This window comes from Monodon monoceros, unplaced genomic scaffold (genome assembly GCF_005190385.1).
Source record: "Monodon monoceros isolate NGI ecotype Baffin Bay Population unplaced genomic scaffold, NGI_Narwhal_1 Super_Scaffold_6, whole genome shotgun sequence".
Taxonomy (NCBI): domain Eukaryota; kingdom Metazoa; phylum Chordata; class Mammalia; order Artiodactyla; family Monodontidae; genus Monodon; species Monodon monoceros.
This window is the reverse complement of record NW_021703783.1, coordinates 52679203-52700076: the sequence shown is the minus strand read 5'-3', so window position 1 is coordinate 52700076 and position 20874 is coordinate 52679203. Positions and strand designations below refer to the sequence as shown.

At 40.7% G+C, this 20874-nt stretch overlaps 1 protein-coding gene across 4 annotated transcripts in view; it reads left to right on the top strand.

The window, feature by feature from the left end:
• The first annotated feature begins 10145 nt into the window (after window positions 1-10145).
• MDM1 (Mdm1 nuclear protein) overlaps window positions 10146-20874 on the top strand; it is a 28994-nt gene continuing 18265 nt past the window's right edge. For 2 of the 4 annotated variants that reach the window (XM_029204187.1, XM_029204186.1), the window contains exons 1-5: window positions 10146-10281; window positions 11333-11447; window positions 15031-15395; window positions 16506-16640; window positions 20424-20591. In XM_029204187.1, the coding sequence (XP_029060020.1) occupies window positions 10264-10281; window positions 11333-11447; window positions 15031-15395; window positions 16506-16640; window positions 20424-20591 (801 nt within the window). In that variant the 5' untranslated portion in view covers window positions 10146-10263. Of the gene's footprint in view, window positions 10282-11332; window positions 11448-14565; window positions 14879-15030; window positions 15396-16505; window positions 16641-16882; window positions 16911-20423; window positions 20592-20874 lie in introns of those variants that run through there. The other 2 variants (XM_029204189.1, XM_029204188.1) reach the window with 2 other exon arrangements.

Below are 20874 nucleotides of genomic sequence, written 5' to 3'. Positions count from 1 at the left end.
CAGTATGACCTCCAATAATGATAGCCGATGCTTATTATTTACTATGTGCCAGGCACTATGTGTTTTACACATATAAACTCATTTAATCCTCATGGAAACTGTTTGAGATAGGTACTATTATTATTCCCATTTTATGAAGGACGAGAGGTTAAGCAGTTAATGCAGTTTACAGAGTTGACTGGGATTTAAACCCAAGCTGTCTGATTCCAGTGCTTGTGCTAGACCACCACTGTACTTAGTACTCTCAGGAAGTCCAAACTCTGACAGGAAGTGAAGACTGAAAACAACAGTTGGGAGTCATCAGCACAGAGGTGTTAATTGCAGTTATGGAAATGGATTAGCTTTCTGAAGAAGGCAGGCAGATAGGAGAGCAGATGGCCAAGAATGCATCCTGGGGGAGGCCCACCCTGAGAAGTCGAGCACGGGGAATGTGCAGAGCCCCAGTGAGGGCAAACAGACTGTACGGGGGCCAAGGGTGGGAGCCAGGAGACCATACCAGTTCAGGCGAACATTATCGGTGGCTTAGAGTTAGTATAGTATCAGTGGAGATAGTGCAAAATGATCCGATTATTGATAAACCTTGAATACATATCAGACAAGACTTGTGGATGAATTGGATGCCAAATGTAAGAGAAACAGAAAAGTTAAGGATGAAGCCAAGGTTTTCAGCCTAAACAACTAAAAGGATGGAGGGGGAAACTCTTAGATGCAAGGGTGAGAAATTAGGGGTCATTTGGATTGACTAATATTAAGATGCCTTAAAGACATACAATTGGAGATATCACATGTATTTCTTTGCTAAATAAATTTAGGGGGGCGAAATTGCATGTTCAAGTTCATTCTCATCAATACAATGCATCTATCTCAAGGGCCAGACTAGTGACCAGATTTTAAGGACCATTTCCAACCCTGAGACTTGACAATCCAATAGCCCTCTCTTCACAACTAAAGTAAAAGCTATTGATTCTCTCCTTTTAAAATTCCTACAGGATCTTTTCTTCCCCATATGTATTCCCTTCCTTTGCCACATTGCATATACCACTTACACTTCCTATACCACTTACAGTGGCTCTGTTTTCCTGACAGAACCATTCTGATATAGTATATACAGTCCTAAGAGATGTAGCAAGCACTCAATAAATATTAGACAATAATAACACTAATCAGAAAACGTATGTTCATAATAAACTTGAGACTAACAGATTAATGATGTTAGAAATGGGTGGGACTTCCCTGGTGGCGCAGTGGTTAAGAATCCACCTGCCAATGCAGGGCACACGGGTTTGAGCCCTGGTCCAGGAAGATTCCACATGCCGCAGAACTAAGCCTGTGTGCCACGACTACTGAGCCTGCACTCTAGAGCCTGTGAGCCACAACTACTGAGCCTGTGTGCCACAACTACTGAAGCCCGCGCACCTAGAGCCTGTGCTCCGCAACAAGAGAAGCCACTGCAATGAGAAGCCCACGCACCACAATAAAGAGTAGTCCCCGCTTGCTGCAACTAGAGAAGCCCGCGTGCAGCAACAAAGACCCAACACAGCCAAAAATAATAAATAAATAAATTAATTAATTAAAAGAAAAAGAAAGAAATGGGTGAAGGGGGGCAAAGGTACAAACTTCCAGTTACAAAATAAGTAAGTCATGGGGACGTAATGTACAGTATGGCAACTATAATTGATAATACTATATTGCAATTTGAAAGCTGATAAGAGTAGATCTTAAAAGTCCTCATCAAAAGAAAATAATTTTTGTAAGTATGTATGAGAATAGATGTTAACTTATTGTGGTGATCGTCCTGCAGTATATACAAATATCAAATCATTATGTTGTGCGCTTGAAGCTAATATAATGTTATATGTCAATTATACCTCAATAAGAAAAGAAAAAAGAAAGATTGTTAAAGCATGTGAGTTCCACTGTTTAGGAACAGCAAATACGAGGAGTCGTATAAAAGGAGACCATTCTTAATACCTAATAACAAGAACTGCTCACGCTTCTATAACACTTTTCAATTCACAAAGTGTTTGCACATACCTTACTGCATTTGGCTAAGATGAAACACATTTTGGAAACAGACACTTACTTTCTTAACAATAAAAGCCCACGATCAAGAGAATAGCACAACTATAATAACAAAGTGGCTTATATTGTAAAAAGAACATTTGTTTGAAACATGGATTTGTTCCACAGAGTTTTCTCTCATCAGAAGAGAATGAAGCTGCCCTCTGGCTCATGTGTTCTCTCGTGCTATGGTGTGAGCCTTGGATCACAAGGAAGTAGTAAAAAACCCTAATGACCATCCACATTTCAATAATTGCAGAGTTTAGCTTTCCAATTAATTTACTGAGCACACACTTGATGACATGTATGGTAGTAGCCAATTTATAAATGACTTTAAGTAGAATTAATTTTAGGGAGCCAGTATTTTTTCTCTTTTTGGCTCACCAATATTGATAATTTTCCTTAATACTGTGTTTTAGACACCTATAGGTAGAAAGACAAGTTCTGGGCCCAGATGCTCAGGTCCAGTTTCTGTTTTCCTTGCTCCCTTCTAGAGTAGGGGTTCCTGTGCTCGTCTCAGCTCTGATTCCCATCCTTCTTTTGCCTTTTGTCCAATTCCCATCAGCAGGATGTCCTGCTGGCCCTTGGATCCAGCTCTCCTAATTGTTTGCTTGGCAACAACTCTACCAGAATCTCTGGAAATACAAGGCTACGGATGGTCTTCTGCAGAGGCCCATTATAACACCATGCCACACGGTAACGTTGAGGAGACCAGCAGAGGGAATGAAAGGGCACAGCGAAATTCAGGCCTAGTGCCTGAAATGAAGGGCACTAGTGCTGACAGGTACCCATCTTCACTCCTGAAGGTTTGGGGCCTAAGACTCTAATGGTTGCACTGAGACTAGCCCCCAATGGGAACAGAGGTTTTTTGGTCTATGGCTTCAAATATATGCTACTAGTTGGGAACACCGACTGTGTAGTAGGAAGATGCTTACAATGATGCGCTGTCCAAATCCTGCTGCTACTGGCTGTGCTGTCTGCTATCATCCCCCTTAGGGATCACCTTCACTGCAGACAGCCACCTTGCCCAAGGCCATGCCCTTCCTAGGGAAGCCTATTATGGCCCAACGCAGAACAACTCTGACAGGCCATGTTAGTTCTGGACTCCCCAGGGGGTTGCCTGAGGCTGTGGTCAGGCCTGCCTTGCATCTTGACTTCTGCTCACTCCTGCTCCCTTGCTCTCCCTCCACAGCTATGGACCCCCAGGGCCCCCACTAACAAACATTCAGCACATGCAACTACATCCCGGGGTCTGCTTCCCAGAGAACCCAGTCTGCCACAGACTGCTCTCTATATGGCCAGTATGTGTTGCTATCTCTATTTTGCCATTGTTGCCTCTGCCTTTCTCTTTGACCTTACCAGTTTGTACCTGTTTTCCTCATTTATTGTCAGTTTTTAGAGTTTTAAGAGGGACTGGAGGTAAATGAGAGCGTCTAACCCACCACTGTGCAAGTCAGAGTTAAACTGCAGAGAACATAATTTACTCTAGCAATTCAAAACAGAAAGGGTATTTTCAGAGTATTCAGTGTTGACACAGATTTATTGCAATAATGGCCCCAATTTTTCATTCCTCCTTTACCATGTGAGTTTGTAACTCCTCACATCAAGAGATTGAGTCTATTTCCTTACCCCTTGACTCTTGCTTTGGCCAATGGAATGTGGTAGAAATGGTGTGCTGTTTGTAAACCTAATCCTCAAGAGGCCTTGCACACCTTGCTCTTCCTCTTGGATCTCTATCCAGGCTAGCTTGCTGGAAGATGAGGGCCCACATGGAACACTGATGAGTTGTCCTAGCTGAGGCCATCTGAGACCAGTCACCCTCTAGTTAGCCCATCAGCTCTCACACCACAAACACATGAGCAAGCTCAGTAAGATCAGCCAAACTCAACCTGGACCAGTAGAACTGGCCAGCTAACCAAGAGATTCATGCAATAATAATGGTTACTGTTTTCAGCTGCTGCATTTAGGAACGTTTGTTATAGAGCATTATTGTGGCAATAGATGATTGATATGAGTAGCTTACAGAATCACTGGGAAGTCTGAAGAAGTAGACTCTGGGGCCATGTTACATGACAGAGTCACTAAAGTCATGAAGTTGTCGAACCAGGAAACTCCCTGCTAAGTTGACAAGCCACTGTTACAAGCTCTGGTTCCAGAACCCTGTCACTTCTCCTGTAATTAGGAAGCTGCTAACTCAGAACCAGGCTGCTGCTGTTATTGCCATGATTTACACCATCATGGTAGATGCCTGTGCTTTGCCTTTCTTCCAATTCATTTTCTTCCATCTAATTCATTTTATGTAAGTGCTTCTTGTCATCAGAATGTAGGTTACACCTGAACTTCAGCTGCAAAGGCATCTAGGGTCAAAGGGATTTTTAGCTTTCTAGCTTCTGCAGGACATGAGAAGGAAGTTGGAATGGATTTGGAATGAGTCAGCCTCAGTATCTACCACAGCTATGATTAACTAAAACAAGCATTAGTCCTAAAACTTATTTCATAGGCATATGCTCAATGATACTGAAAACAACTTCTTTAAATTCATACATTCAGTGTATTTCACAATTGGCATATCACTCTCTACACTGTCAAACATCATTAATTCAATTAACAGAAGTTGAGAGTAAAGGATTAACAACGTAGTACTAAGATTTTATGAACTCATGGCTTCAGCAAAATTCAAATAAAAATTTCTTAAGGGAACCAACAATTATAAGTCAACTAAGGAGAGGAAAACTGATTTATGTTCTGAAAAATTCTTGGTCCCTTATCATATTTCATATAGCAATGCTAATGGAAAAAACAGTGATTTCAGAAGGAATAATAAGAGCTATTTGGTCTTGATCTGCAGTTATTAAGGTGTATATACACAACTATGTGATAAAAGAACATTTCAAAATTTATTTTGGCATAGAGTAGATATTTACAAGGTTCTTAGGAAGGCAGGTGGGTAGTGTCCTCTGATCTGACCTTAAACATGACATCTGGTTTTAAGTGGTGAGAGAATTAAAGCTTCCAAATCTGCCGAGTTAGCAACTCTAGAAAAATCTGTAGGGGTGGTGATTTAAGACAATGAATATTCAGTGAAGAAAAGGGAAGATAATTCTTAGATAACAGAATCTTCAACAGTGAAGGCCTTAAAATGAAAGGAATTTTGTGCCCCCAATATTGTTCTGTGTCTTGTTACATGGAGACACAACATTATTATGATATGTAAGGCTTGCAGTGGTTTATGCCTTACTGAGAATCACTTTACTCACTATAGCCTTGTATGGCAAGGAGTCCCACAGCCTCACACACACACAAAAGTCTGTGCTGTCAGGAGAAGCTGGAGTCCCTCCAAAAGGTGCCCCACTGATTCAAAAGCCAGACACTTCTTTGTTAACAAAGGCATGGGGGCTAAAAGTCTGGAGGGCAAACTGCACTTGGCTCATTGGCAAGTCTTAATCACAGACCCTGTTTATTTGTTTCTTACTGACATTAATGTGAAATGCCAGAAATTTTGCTTCCAAGACAGAATCCATTGACTTAATTTTCTCACTTTTTTTTTTCAGTTGTGCAATCAGAAATTCATTCATATGAGGAAAAGGCAGTTATTACCTATGGAAAAACGCCAAAGAAAGCAGTGGTCAGACTGATTGCTTTTTGGCAAAGGCTGAACTCAAGATTTACCAAGGGAAGACCATATAAGTGTGACCTGAGGGGAAGTTACAAGTGCCAGAGCATTGCTGAGCCTGGAAACTGGAATTTCAGTTACCTTGTAAAGTATTTCAGAGTAAATTATACACATGCAAACGCAAGGATGACGTATCACCATGTTGCTAAAACGGTGATTTCTAAACCAGCTTTACTCTTATTTCTGAAGCAGTAAGGGAAAAAAAGAGAGACAACAGACAGCAAGTAATTTACCTTTTGGGGAAAGAATCTTGAGCAAGTGTTCGTTAAAATCTTCCTGATCTCTGGCCTGGATTCAGCTACCTGGGGGCATAACAAAAGAGAAAGTGAAAGGTCACCTAGGTCAGGTGTTTCCCAGGATGGAATTTAAAAGCAGCTGCCTTATCCTGTCTGCTCTTTAGTCCCCAGGCTTAGATCAAACTTGCTGGCTCTAGATTTAAAAGCATCTTCAGAATACCAGGGTGCTCACATTTAGCCCCTTCTTTGCTTCCTTCTCTCTATCATTTCCTGTGTTCTTTGTGTACGCGTCTGTTCCCTCAACTGATTGCAATCACATTTGAAGGCAGAGGCTGTGTGTTACTCACTGTATCTTCTTTCTTCAACTTTGTTATCTGTATAAGTGTTTTGCTTATAGATAACATATTTTTGTTTGTTAAATGAAAATATAGTTAGAGGCAAATACAAATTCTCCAATCTTTCAATTCTTACCGAGAAAATGATGGGAGATTGTTAGATTTGTGAAGTGATCGACTTTCTGTTTTTAATAGAGTAGTATATTTACACTTCAAGTACAAATAAAAGTTGCTTTAAACGATTTTGATATGCTTTTGCCTCTAAAAGAAGCAACAGCCCTATTGGGATATATATAAATCAAAGTGACTCTAGAACGGGTCAATGGAAAGCGTCATTTTAAATAGGAGGACAGCCTTAATAACTATCAATACCACAAAATTTCCATGTATTAGAAACTATGAATAAAATGCTCATCTTCATAGCTGCTGCTAATGTAGTTAGACTCATGAGGGTAAAAATGTCTGTGAATGATGCCATCATAACATCATTTTTATTTTTTTTGTCTGTCTTTTATCCCAGCTGACGGTATACTACACAAGCTCTTCTACAACTTGCCTTTTTTTTTGGCAGGGGGAGAGGGGGGAATCATTCCATGTTAGCTCAAGGAAATGCTTCTTTCTTTTTAAGGGTTGCATGGGGGCGTTCAAGTTAATAAGCTATTGTCTCAATTCTAGTCTCACCCTTTGGAATCTGCAGACCCCTTGGATCCTGCTAGCTCCCTGTTAGGTGTGCTAAGACAGACTCTAGAGACAGGAATGCTCTCTTTTACTAGCTTTTCCTCTCTGCAGCCCCTTAGCGATGACCTTTACCTACATGGTGCCAGTTGGTTGCAGTCTCCTCATTCCCTGCCCTTCTGCCTCCCTTTTCTTTTTTGGGGGGCAGCCTCATTTTGTCCCCTCAGAGGCACCAGCACCACTAGGCAGTGATTCCTTCTCAGAGGTCTGACCAACTCCCATGAGGTGTCTCCAGCCAGCCTGGAGCTGTGCTCGAGTAACCTCAACATTTTCCCTCTGTTCTTCCAGACCCAGGGTATGAGCCACTTCTTGGAATTACTATGCTCTCTTTCTCCATTTAGCTTTTTAAAGTTCTCCAACAGCTAACCAATCGCTCATATTAAGTTTTCTCTGTTGAAATGCTTCTGGTAGTTTCTGTTTTCCCTACCGCACCCTGAAGGATATAGTGTGTACTTGACATCTGCTGGGTCAGAAAGCCCGAAGGAACAGAGCAGCCTGCACTGCCGTCTGGACCTGCTGCACCGCCTGTTCCTGCTCTGGTCCCTGGAGGAACCATCATGTATTTAACTAGTACCCTGCAGATGGACACTTAAGTTGCTTCCAACTTCTGTTACTGTAAACAATGCAGTCAACAACATTAAATGAATTGGTTTTTCACATTTGGGCACGTATATCTGTAAGATAACTTACAAAAGTGGAATTGCTGGGTGAAAGGCACTGCCAAATTGCCTTTTATAGAGGTTGTATCAGTTTGTCTCTCACAGGCAATAAACAGAAATCTATTTGCATGAGAAACAGAGAAATCAAGAAAGGGAAGAGGGAGCCAGTTGTGACACCCTCATCTCACGGAATTTGATCTATCATTTGAGGAATTACTTTCTGGCCTAGACCCAATGGACTTCACCTTGAGTCCTTTGGAGAGAAGGAAGGCTAAAATACAAGTGGAAAAGCTCTGTAAGACACTTTGGTACTCATTTGATAGAGGGTAACACAAAAAATGTACGGAGGTGATTTGCCACAGATTCCCGCCAGGGTTGAATAGCCCAAGGAGGTTCCATGCTGCGCCTGTGGTAACTCAGGCCACAGGAAATGTTGGTGGCCAGCAAGAAGAGTGACACCTAGAGATGTGTGGCTATTGGAAGAAGTGGCAGTGCTGCTGGGCAAACTATATGTGGTAGCTGTAAGCACATGTGAGACACTTCCTAGGCACTCTCCGGAACACTTGGGTGGAACTTTGTGGGGTACCGGGTCTGCTGCCTACAGTAGTGGAGAGTGTTAGGAGCTGGTAAAACACAGGCCACAAAACTCTCCTTTAGCAACACTGTCGCTTTTTTCATTTCTGCATCTTTGGCTCATAAACTGAAATAGGCTTTTCTTAAAAATAACAAAGTAAACTATTCGTCTTCCTTGAGTCCTTATAACACATCTCAGCAAACTCAGGTTGTGACTAAGTCATTTTTTACCATCTGCTGTTTGGTTTTCTTGACATTTGTTCCCTGCTCAGCAGAGTTCGACTATAGTTATCATTGCCCTTGTTTGGCAGACAGGCTACATTCTGTATACTTACTTTTACTGATTTCACCTTAGCATTATGTGGTAACAAAGCTTTGTGTACAACCAGATCTGTGTCTTTCCTATCCTGTAAGATCTGGGCTGCTTTCCTGCAGAGGACTTTTGTTTTATGTTCCACTGTGTGTTTGTGCCATTCTTAATTTACACGACAGAGATGCTGTCATCACCAATTAACATTTATCAAGGGCCCTCTGGATGCATGGCTGCATAGGGACTAATTTAATATTCTCTTTGTTTCATATATCAGATGGCTCCTTCAAATGAAATTTTAAGTATCTCAGTGATGATGAAGAAGAACAGAGACATCAAGTAGGATTCAGAAGACAAGCCTCTGCAGAAAGGATTAATAATATTTGAAAGTTTAAAAGAGGGTATCCTTTTCTTCAGTCAACAAATGACAAAAGTAAAATGAAACTGCATTCATTGTTCTGGAAAAAGCCTGGCAGCATTCCATTCAGACATCTGCCCTTTGATTGTCCCATTTTCCTCTTTACTTATTTCAGTTCTTCTAAACTTCAAGGCTAAGTCTGAATATTTCTTCCTGAGGCTTTTTCTAACCATCTCTGACCTTGGGGATGACTCCTTCCTCCAATTCGTTTATCATTCATACCTCTCATTTCAGTACAATAGTACTGAAAAAATATATGTTCATTCTCCCCAAGCATATTAGAGAACTATCTGGACAATTTATGACTTTTCCATCGCCAGGGTCAGCACAGTGTTCTGTCAATGGTAGAATCTCAAGATATACTGATGATGGCAAAAATCTGTAAAATTCAAGTGGAATTTTATTTTTAAAAAGGGTGAGAGGAGAGACAAGGCTGAAGCTTTGGAAGCTGAGACTCACAAGCATCATTAACGAACGTTTCCTAATCTAGGAGCTACATGTACATCTTTTTGGGCGGAGGCGGGGTGGGGTGGGGGTTGTGGGAGGCAAGAACATCACTGGGAAGTCAGCAGTTTGTCTATCGATTCAGTAAAAAAGTTTTTTGGCCTGTAAGCCATATTTATTTTCTGGCCTCTTCCTTTTGACGTGACAGTAAATAGTGTAGCACGGTTGTCGGTGGCAGGAATTGATATTCTAAAGAACAGACCTGAATATTTTCATTTCATACAAAGAAACATTCCGTTCTGTCATACATGTTGGAACTAAAAACACACCTTCCTGTTTTATGACGTGAAGAACCTGGGTCCAGCGAGGCCGGCGACTCACGAATCCCAGCGGCACGCAGACCCATTGGTGCGCAGGACGCGACAAAGCAGACGCCGTCGAGCTCTCCTCAGGACGAAGCTCCCGCGGGGCCCCGCCCACTCCGGGCCTGGGAGCCTCATTGGCCGGCCTTCCGCCCGCCATCTCTATCAATCCCCGGGATTTGGCTGGGGAGGCGGGTGTTCTCCTTTCCAGCACTGATTGGTCGAATCTTAATGACGGTGCGGGGCTCTCCGAGTCTCTACTGGTTTTCAGTCTTCAGAATGGGCGGGGAAAGGCAGAACGACACGGCTCAAGGAGGCAAGCGCGGAGTGCGCCGGCGCGTAGTCGGGGACGCTGGGCCGAGGCTTTTGCTAGGGAACCTCCTGTTGTCGCCCCGCCCCCTCCGGGCTTTTTGTCCCGTTAACTGTCGGAGTGGCTGGGGCTCCAGCGCCGGGCGACATGCCGGTGCGCTTCAAGGTGAGGCCGGGGTCCCCGGGGGCCGAAGCCTGATGGGGGGAGCTGGGACAGGGCGGGTGCAGGGCGCCGGAGCCTCACTGGCTTTCTGGGCCGCGCCCCTTGGCCCTGCTGAGCCTGTCAGCTCCCGATCCTGCCTGTAACCATCCTAGAGGATGCTGCTCTTGTCCTCTTACCTAGCCCCCTCTCCGCTCACACTCACTTCCGAGTTGCCGAGTGGAATAGTTAGATGGTTTGAGGTGGATTTATTTGGGTGGGTGGGGGCGGGGAGAGCTCAGAGGCGTGTAGATGGAGGGCACTTTATAATGGGAACTACGGTGGCTTCAGATTGGGACACCTATGGACCACATCACAGCTTAGCTTTTAAGACCCGTTCCCTTTAAAACTTTAAAGTGTGTTATGTCTTTTAAAGGCTTGAGAAATGGGACCCTGACAAGATAAAGACAGGGTATAAGAAATACACATTCTTCACAATTGTGCCTTTGTTTAAGGTTTGTTAATAGTTCCAGGTAGCTGGTAGCTGTCATGGTCAAGCACCCTTCAACATAACAGTTGAGCACAGTGTTCCACAAGCCCTGACTGTCTTCTTTTATCTTGAGGGTTTGCATCCAGAATGGGAGGGAATTTGGCTTTTCTTGGTTGACTTTACAAAACTTCAAAAGGGATTAGGCATACTATATTATATTGTGTACTCGGTGAGAACTTCGTTAGTTAGGATAATTATAGTGATGGGGATTTAGATTGCCACCCATTATCAGACAAGACCTCAGGCTTTGGAATCAGACAACCAGTAAAAGGGTAGCCACTCTGAGTCTCAGAGTCCTTGTAACATCTGTCTCAAGTGGTTGTGAGGATTAAAGGACATAACACTATGAACTGGTAGCACAGGGCTGGGTCAATGTTGGGAGCTATTATTAAGGACCTCTTCTATGTTTAATTATCAGTCTTAAGTCTTTCAACTCTTTTTAGAGGTTCAGAAATGATTTTTACTGATGTCTACCTTAAAACAACTTTCATTAATTACGTTTTACTCAAATTGTACTTTGCATTACAGGGGTTGAGTGAATACCAGAGAAACTTTCTGTGGAAAAAGTCATATTTGTCAGAGTCCTGTAATTCCTCATTGGGGAGAAGGTACCCATGGGCTGGACTTAGATCAGATCAATTAGGTAAGTTGAACAGCTAGTAGTCATTATAAGTTGAATAAACCTCGGGGTTAAGTTTGCAAAATGATTTATTAAAAATTTGTGAAGTGGGATTCCCTGGTGGCGCAGTGGTTGGGAGTCCGCCTGCCGATGCAGGGGACACAGGTTCGTGCCCCGGTCCAGGAGGATCCCACATGCCGCGGAGCGGCTGGGCCCGTGGGCCATGGCCGCTGAGCCTGCGCGTCCGGAGCCTGTGCTCCGCAACGGGAGAGCCCTCAACAGTGAGAGGCCCGCGTACCACACACACACAAAAAATTGTGAAGCATTGTTCAGTTGGCCTGGTTGATTTACTCGTTTGTTTAACAAATATTTATTGAGGGTTTACTGTAGGCCATGACTATTCCCCTCTTCTAGGGATATAACTTTGAACCAGACAAAGACCCTTAACTGTGGGGAAAACAGTAAAAAAGTAACTCAATAAATAAACCAGGGGATTTCAGGTTGTTATATAAAATTGTAGGCTGGTGTGATAGATAACTGGAAGGAGGGGTGGGTTGGAGGGAATACACTTTAGAATCAGTGGTCAGGAAAGGCTTATTTGAAGTGGTATTGGAGCTGAGACATGAAAGCTGAGAGTGGTCAAGCGTGGGGAGGGGTACTCCCAAGGTCTTGAGGAATGGAAGCTTAGATAGATAAAGCAGTTTGCCCAAGGTTCACACTCATAAGTGACAGAACCATGATTTGAAATCGAGTCTGTGTTGTTCAAAGCCTGTGAGTTCAGAGGCCATGTTCTTGTCATCACACATGCTTCCTCCCTGTATCTCAGGGAAGTTAGAACCCTCGGCCAAGGTTTCCCAGAGTGTGGTAGAAGGGGAAAGAGACAGACTGATTCCATTCAACCTGCTTGCTTAATTCTCCCTCACGAGAACATAAGATCTCTGAGAGCAGGGCTCTGTCTGTCTGTCTTCACCACCTTGTTCCTGCTTAGTACATGACACAGGGCCTTGGCATACTCTGGAGTTTATTAAACTTCATTTTTGAATGAATGAATAAACCTGGGTTTGAATCCACATTTGCTGTGTGACTTCGGGCAAATTGGGCCTGTTTCACCAAGTGGGAGTTGGGAAGCCCATTGCACAGGATTCCTAGGAGGGATGAAATGAGATGTTCCTCTTAAGGGCTAGGTGCATATATACAGATGAGTGCTTGGTGCCCAACCTGTGACATGTGTGAGAGTGCCAGATGTGTAGTATATAAGTTCCTCTAACTTAGATGTTTGAAGCCAGGAGAAGAAAGACTTACATGTGGGGTGGCAAGCCTGGGAAATTAGTAAGATGAGAGTGTTTCCAGGATTAGGTTTGGAGAACAAAGGGAAAAGTGGATGAGGGTGGGTGGTTCTTTTAGGATTCCTCTGAATTGTCAAGATCCTTTGCCCAGAGCCTGGCTTCAAAGACTGGGTGTCACTGCATCTTGGGCAGGGTGGTGCTCATAATCCTCTCCGAATGACCAGAAACTCCACAGATTCGAGGCTCCATTAGATTAAGAATCCCAACATAAATCTCCCAAAATGTAGCTAGCCCACTGAGGGCCCTGAGGGTTGTTATGACACGGGGCATTGGTTAACCACATAGTTGCCCCCATGTAACATTTTAGCTTAGATCAGCTACATGTGAGGGTAGGGGTGATGAAATGAGACTGCGGGAGCAGAGCCACTTTGGAGTATGGTACCTTGTGAGGAAGGAATGGTCTAGGGGGAGCCCTGTTAACAGGGAGGTAAGGGGGAGGGGCAGAGTGAGAACTCCAGGTTGCTCAGAAAGGGAGGTGGGGGCCAGGAAAGAACAGCAGCGGTGTTACCAAAGGCTGGCTGGGCGTTCTGTGCTTATTTTTCCTCATAGTGTATTTTCCACGGTGCTAGGAGACAAGGGTGGACCACTTGAGAATCTTCCCTTTTCATTTTGCTCTTCTTCCACCAGCCCTGCTCGGTGTTAAAGAGAGAAGTCTGGGGCAGTGGTCTTCAAGCTTTTGTGCTTTCATACCCGCTAAAAGAATTTAGAAAGTCTTATCTCTCTTCACATTTTAAAGTTGATATTTAAGTTCTTTTTTATCAAAAGTGTAATGAATAGTTTCAAAGGATATGATTTCTAGCATATTGAATAATGTGTATATGTTTTACATGTCTTTTGTTAAAATTTTGGAGCTAGCGATTGAGCTCAGTTTATGGTAAATGTTCATCATTTAATTGGTAAAGTCAGTCCTCACTAGAAAACTAATCATGTAAATTAGAATTATTTTCTGTGAGAAAAAAGTCTGACTTTATTTTTTGGTCCACATAAATGCATTAATATGCATATATGCATTTCACATAATGACTGTCTTACACCTGAATTTTAATTCTAAGATAGGTAGATGGAAAAGGTGTTGTGCTGGATAAAATAAGGCACTGTTCTTTTGTTATTTCTAATCTCTGCCTTTGTTGCTTTGCTGTCAAATACTCTTCCTCAGGAGTTGTGCTTTCTTGAATTGTTCCTTTGTTTGTCCTCCCCACCTATGACAATTTTTTTATTCCATAGGGTGGTTGAGAGGCGTGTCTTTCTTGTATGAAGTGGGAAGAGGGTGATTATGAAGGGAGTGGTGAGAAAGGAAACTACAGATGGCAGATGCAGCCCTTAGGCTGTCAGGAAGTAGCACACATGGAAGTTAGGATCTGGAAAGTGATTCCCTTAAGCTGCCCATTTCTGCTCCTGCCCCCCCACAGAATGTCTTTCTGTGCCTCCAGATATATATGCACCCAGTTTGAAGACCATGGTCTAGGGGAGACTTGTAAGGGTGGGGACCCTGGGTTTGATGGCCAGAACATCCATGATAGAGGCTAAAGGGCTCTGGTTTTACCTAATGCCAGGTTGTCTGTCTACCTTCCCTTCTCTTCCATTCTTAATCTTTCTTCTCTACCCCACCCTGCACTGTCTTCTTTCTTTTTAAAGAATGGCTCCAAACTAGGGCAGTATCTCAGTGACTGTCATTCCACAGAGCTCCTCTTACCTGGGTAGAAGGTTAAGTTTTTGGACATTTGCTTGCCAGACAGAAATATAGAGAAATAGTATCTTAGGTCTTGTCAAAAGGGTTCATTCTCTTTACTTCTCAGGAACTCAAGGCAAATGTAGAACTAAGATCCAGCATAATGACATCTCACCCCTTCTCATCTTGGTCTGCTGTACATAAGAGAAGCTTTGTGAAAAGTTCCAAATTTTGACAGCACCAGGGCCCTTTGTTCTGTAAAGTAGCACAGGAAAGTAATTAGAAACGGAGGCAACACATTCCACCTGGCTTGCCAGGTCCATCACGTTGTGATTCTAGCAACTTGTGTTAGGATAACTCGAACATTGTGACCTCAATTTAAAAATTATGGTCAAACGTTTAATATTTCTTTAAAACAAAATTAAAGATATTATGTTGAAAAACTGTACTTTTTTTAATCCTGTAACTGAAAGGATATTGTGTATCTCAACTGAATTTTAAATTCCATTTCTCCTCTCATACATGTCATTAAAAGTTGTCTTTGTAGCTTGATGCTTTGGTATCTGCTATTTTTGTATATTATATTTTGTAGGAATCACAAAAGAGCCAAGTTTTATTTCCAAAAGAAGAGTCCCTCACCATGACCCACAGATTTCAAAATCTCTTGAGTGGAATGGAGCTACCTCAGAGAATGCTGTGGTTGTATCACCAGAACCCGAAGCCCCCAGAACACCAGAACCAGAACAAAAAGAAGATGTTAACCAAGAAAGGGTTCTTGCACTAGACGCCTCCAGGGTTCCCAAGAGAACCAGATCTCACTCTGCAGACTCCAGAGCTGAAGGGGCTTCAGAAATTGTGGAAAATAAGGAGGATATAGTAGCAAATCATGTACCAGTTAATGAAAATGTGGAGCTGGAACATTCTACCAAGCTTCTTTCAGAAAACATAGATGGTGGGGTAGGTATATTCACTGTATTTCCTTTCAGAAGCATAGAATTCTTTGTAAATTTCATCATCATTTCAGTAATATTACATTTTGTGCTTAAATTTTTCCATTATTTGTTTCCTTGTCCAGTGTCTGTAGAAGAGTTGATAAGAGGCTGTTGACTTTAGTTATTATGACTTAGTTCTCTTCTTAATAGTTGCCATTCTGTACTGGTTTTACTAAGATATCCCTTCGTTGGGTGCACAGCCTGCCTCTGGATTTTATTTATCATATATCAGCACCTGAGTCCTAAGGGACAGATCAAGTTGAGACAGAGAAAGGGAGTAGGCCATTACCTCTGGCAGGGATGGTGAGCTGACTTATACCTAGGCCCTTTTCAATTTCTTATTGTGTACTAGCAGAAAAAACAGAGTCTCAGTTGACAAAATGCAAAAGAAAGGAGAGGTCTGGCTAGATCTCAAAAGATCTTGCAGTTCTGCTCTCTTATGTCCCAGCTGGCCTGCGGCAGGTCCCTGCGAGCACATAAGCAGACGCTGCAGGGACCCGTGCAGACGCCTCACTGCTTCCCCATTTTTCTCCACTCTACTGCTTCCTCCCCATCTCATGTCCACCGCTGACTGGAACCACGGAGAGGCATTTAGAAGTGTTGGAAGACCAGGGGGCATGGGAATCAAGGAAGGTGACATGTAAGTCTGGTGGGCAGGGGAAGGGGTGTCCCCAAAGCAAGCTGTGGACGAGGTAATGTGCTGTTGTTTCTTAGTAATATATTCAATTATGCATAATTGGTAGGAAGGGACTGAGAAATGTTATCTACACTTGATCTTAGCCAAAAGGCGGAGAAGCAATGAGAGAAATGTTATCTTTTGCTGGGATGCACAATAATTCCTTGACGGTATTAAGGGAATTTTAAAGAGTTTCACAATTTAAAGGACGATTAACAATTAAAGAAAGGTTTCTGTATGACAATGTGCATATAGTTAATGATACCTTACTGTACAGTTAAAAATTTGTTAAGAGGGTAGAGTTTTATGTTCTACATTTTTTACCACAGTTAAAAAAAAAAAAGTTTGAATAGAAATTTTTAATAACTTTGAATGGGATTTTTTTTTTTTCCCTAACAGTTGGATAGACTTCTACAGAAAAAAGCTGGACTGACTGTTGTTCCTTCACATAATGTCTTGAGAAATTCTGAATATCAAAGGCAGTTTGTTTGGAAGACCCCTAAAGAAACTACTTCAGCTTTTGCAGCCAATCAGGTAGTTTAATGGATGCAATACATTTTTCAGGAATATCATCTAATCTAGTGTTGCAGATTTACATAGAACTAAGAACTGAAAGAAATTAGATACTTAAGAAGGCCTGAAGGTGGGTTCTAGAAACGTGAAAATGAGAGTTTTGCTAAAATCATCCTATTACTTCTGATTTATAGTAGTAATATTATACTGTCCTAGGCTACTGATGAGCATTGTTGCCAGATCCATCACATATACTAAATATGAGACAGGGTAATGAAAACTTGAGGACTGGTAAGTTTTTGCATGCTGTGAATTTTTTTTATTTATTAAAAAATTGTTAAATTGATTGTATTCTGAAATGTTGAATTTTGTTGACTAATATATTGCATGTTTTCTGTCTTCTAAGAAAGGTGTAACTGCGTTGGATATTTATTTTAATAAGTACAACATAGGTTGAAAGTGATGCAAGATATATCATTTTGTCCTTATATCAAATGAGCAGTGATAGGAATTGTCAGTTTAACTATATTTATATATTCAAAAGCTATAATAGTAACTAAATGTGATATTAGGTTTCATTGTATCCTCACACAATTTTAGTATTAGACTACCATTACTAATATATACTCTGTTGTTTTACTACTATAATTCTCCAGACAGTTCTTAGCTCATTTATGTTCTTAACCATACTCCTAGGCTTAGGTAGGAAATACTTCCATTTAGAATATCCCCAAAGGCTCATGACAGCTTAGTCTTTTCTTTCTCACTCACCTATATACTTTATACACCCATAAGGACCAAGAGGATAATTAGATTCAGCAAGACAATAACATGTCTTCTTACACTAAGATAGTACCAGTGTTATCCTACAAATTGTAGCAACTTTAGGCTTGCTTACTTGTTATTCAGTTTTTAAAAAACTGAAATTTATTTTAGGGACACATAAAATAACATAAATCAATACATACCCTTTATAAACCTAGTGAATAGAATCAGTACTTCTTTTGCTGGCTCACAAGGGTTGTTGGATAGAAAGTGTACCTACAAAATTACTTACAGCCTAAAAATCGTGACTGTTCAATTTTTGTAGAATATCTTACCTTTAAGGTAGAGGTGATTCAAATCAAAGCCCTATTGACAACTTCTGCATACTTAAGTGAAAGCATTATGTAGAAATGTTCTTTTGATAGTATCAGAAGTATAACATAAAATAAACCACTAGCAATACCTTCACTACTAGCTTTATTGCTTTCATTAGTGAGGGTTTCAGAGAATTTCTTTTGGAAGCAAATGCTCTTTGTTAGTTGAAAGCATATCAGTTTTGGGTCTGTGGATTGAAGAGCTCTGTGACAGAAACTTTCAAAGCTTGTTGATAGGGAACCTCTAAAGGAGCTGTTCCGTTCTGTTTTATCAGACACCTGTTTTCTGAAAGGATGTCTTATATTAATATGTAAAAGAGAGCAATTTTTGGCAGAAGAGTCCTTGAGGTTATACTGTACTTAAAAAGATATACTGTTTGGTTGTGATCTGTATGAAGGTGTATTATTCAGCGTTGTGAAGCAATAATATACCTTATTTGAACTCCATATCTTTTCTATTTGCTTTCTCTGTAATCAGTGGTAATAGACCATGAAATGGAAACCATGTTATGAAATATTAAGGATAAAAGAAAACATTTAAAAATAGAAACATGATAATTACCTGTTTTTTTCCTTGCTTTAAGCTAAAAATAAGCAAAGGAAAAAACCTGAGCAAATGCATATGTCAGATATTCAAAACGTTAAGACTTTTTTATTGTCAATTCATGTCAAGGAGGAAAAAAACCCTGCAGAGCTGACAACAGAGTTGCTTTGTAAAGCTAATGTGTATTTTCATATTATTAAAATCTGCCTATTTTACTATTCTCATTACCAAACTAATAGGGGGGTAGGGAACTTGGGGGAGAAAAGATATGGTTCATTATTTCTTTTGGCTTAAGCATTATTTGATTACAATAACTATTATTCAAAACATAGTAATGAGTAGAGAAAGTTGACCTTTGGATTTTCTCTCCAGCTTTACTGAGGTCTAATTGACAAAAATTATACATTTATGATGTACGATGTGAAGTTTTGACGTATGTATTCATTCTGAAATGATTACCACAATCAAGCTAATTAACACATCACCTCACATAGTTACCATTTTTTGTTTGTGTGGTGAGAACACTTAAGATCTATCCTTTTAGCAAATTTTAAGTACATAATACAGTATTGTTAACTATATTCATGCTGTACTTCAGATCTCCATAACTTATTTATCCTGCATAATTGAAACTTTGTACCCTTTGACCAACATCTCCCCATTTCTCCCACCCCCTGGTCCCTGGCAACCACCATTCTATTTGCTGCTTCTATGAGTTCCTTTAGATTCCACATATAAGTGGGATCATATAATGCAGTATTTGTCTTTCTGTGCCTGGCTCATTTCACTTAGCGTATGTTCTCCAGGTTCATCCATGTTGTTGCAGGTGAGAGGATTTTTTTTTTAAGGCTGAATAATAATACATTTTCTTTATCCATTCATCTGTCCATGGACACTTAGACTGATTCCATATCTTGGCTACTGTGAATAATGCTATAATGAACATGGGAGTGTAGATATCTTTTGAGATACTGATTTCATTTCCCTTGGATATATACCTAGAAGTGGGGTTGCTGGATCTATTTTAAAATTTTTGAGGACCCTCTATACTGCTTTCCATAATGGCCATATCACTTTACATTCCCACCAACAGTGGACCGGGGTTCCCTTTTCTCTGCATCCTTGCCAACACTTGTTACCATTTGTATTTTTGATAATAGCCATTCTAACATGTGAGGTGAAATCTCACTGATGTTGGTTTATTCCTTGATGATTAGTGATGTTGAGCACCTGTTTGTGTACCCGTTGGCCATTTGTATGTCTTCTTTGGAAAAAAGTTCCTTTGCCCATTTTTAATCAGATTGCTTTTTTTTTTTCTATTGAGTTTTATGAGTTCTTTATTATTTTGAATATTAACTCTTTATGAGATATATGATTTGAAAATATTGTGTCTTGGTTTGATGTAGTCCCACTTGTTTATTTTTGCTTTGGTTGCCTTTGTTTTTGGTATCAAATCCAAAAAACCATCATCAAGACCCATGTCAAGGAGCTTAGCCTATGATTTCTTCCAGAAGTTTTATGGTTTCAGGGCTTACGTTCAAGTCTTTAATCCATTTTGAGTTAATTTTTATGTGTGGCACAAGACAGTGGTCCATCTTCATTCTTTTGTGTGTAGCTGTCCAATTTTCTCAACACCATTTATTGAAGAGACCCTTTCGCCATTGTATGTTCTTGGCTCCTTTGTCATAAGTTAATTGACCATATGCACGTGAGCTTATTTCTGGACTCCTTATTCTGTTCCATTGATCTATATGTCTGTTTTTATGCCTCTTTGCCCATTTTTTAATTGGGTTGTTTTCTTGCTGTTGAGTTGAGTTCCTTAAATATTTTAAATATTGACCCCTTATGAGATGAATGCAGATATTTTCTCCCACTCAATATGTTGTCTCTTCACTCTGTTGATTGTTTTCTGTACAGAACTTTTTTAGTTTGATGCAATCCCATTTGTTTTTGCTTTTGTTGCAATGGATGTTAATTAGACATGTGAAATGAAATTACAGTCGTATATAATTTTCCCTTTTTTGTATCCTATGATTCAACTTCGTATGTGAAATTTTTTAAGCAATTGAAGAAGTTCTGTATATTTAACAAAAAACTAAACTAAAGTAATTTTTTTTTAAGGTTTTCCACAATAAAAGCAAATTTGTTCCACAATTCAAAGGTAACTCATTCATCCATGAAACTGAATACAAAAGAAATTTTAAGGGTGTCTCTCCAGTGAAAGAACCAAAACAAAGAAATCATTTGAAGGAGAACGGAAATTTTGAAACAATATCTCCTGAAAAGAAGGTATTTGTCAGTTCTTTAAACAAAATAAAATCCTCATGATTTGAAACGCTCCACGTTTTCTTTTACTTACCACCATTTGGAACTTTACAAATTTCCTTTTACTTATCACCATTTGAGATTTTGTTTTTAGTTAGTTCACTAATTTGTTTATTTATTCACTAAATGTCAAATGTTCATCTAGCACCTGGTAGAAACCAGGCACCAGGTAGGTACTGAGAATACAGTGATAACTACACTAAGCCCTAAGCACTAAGCAGTTCTTGGGTCAGTGGGGAGACAGATC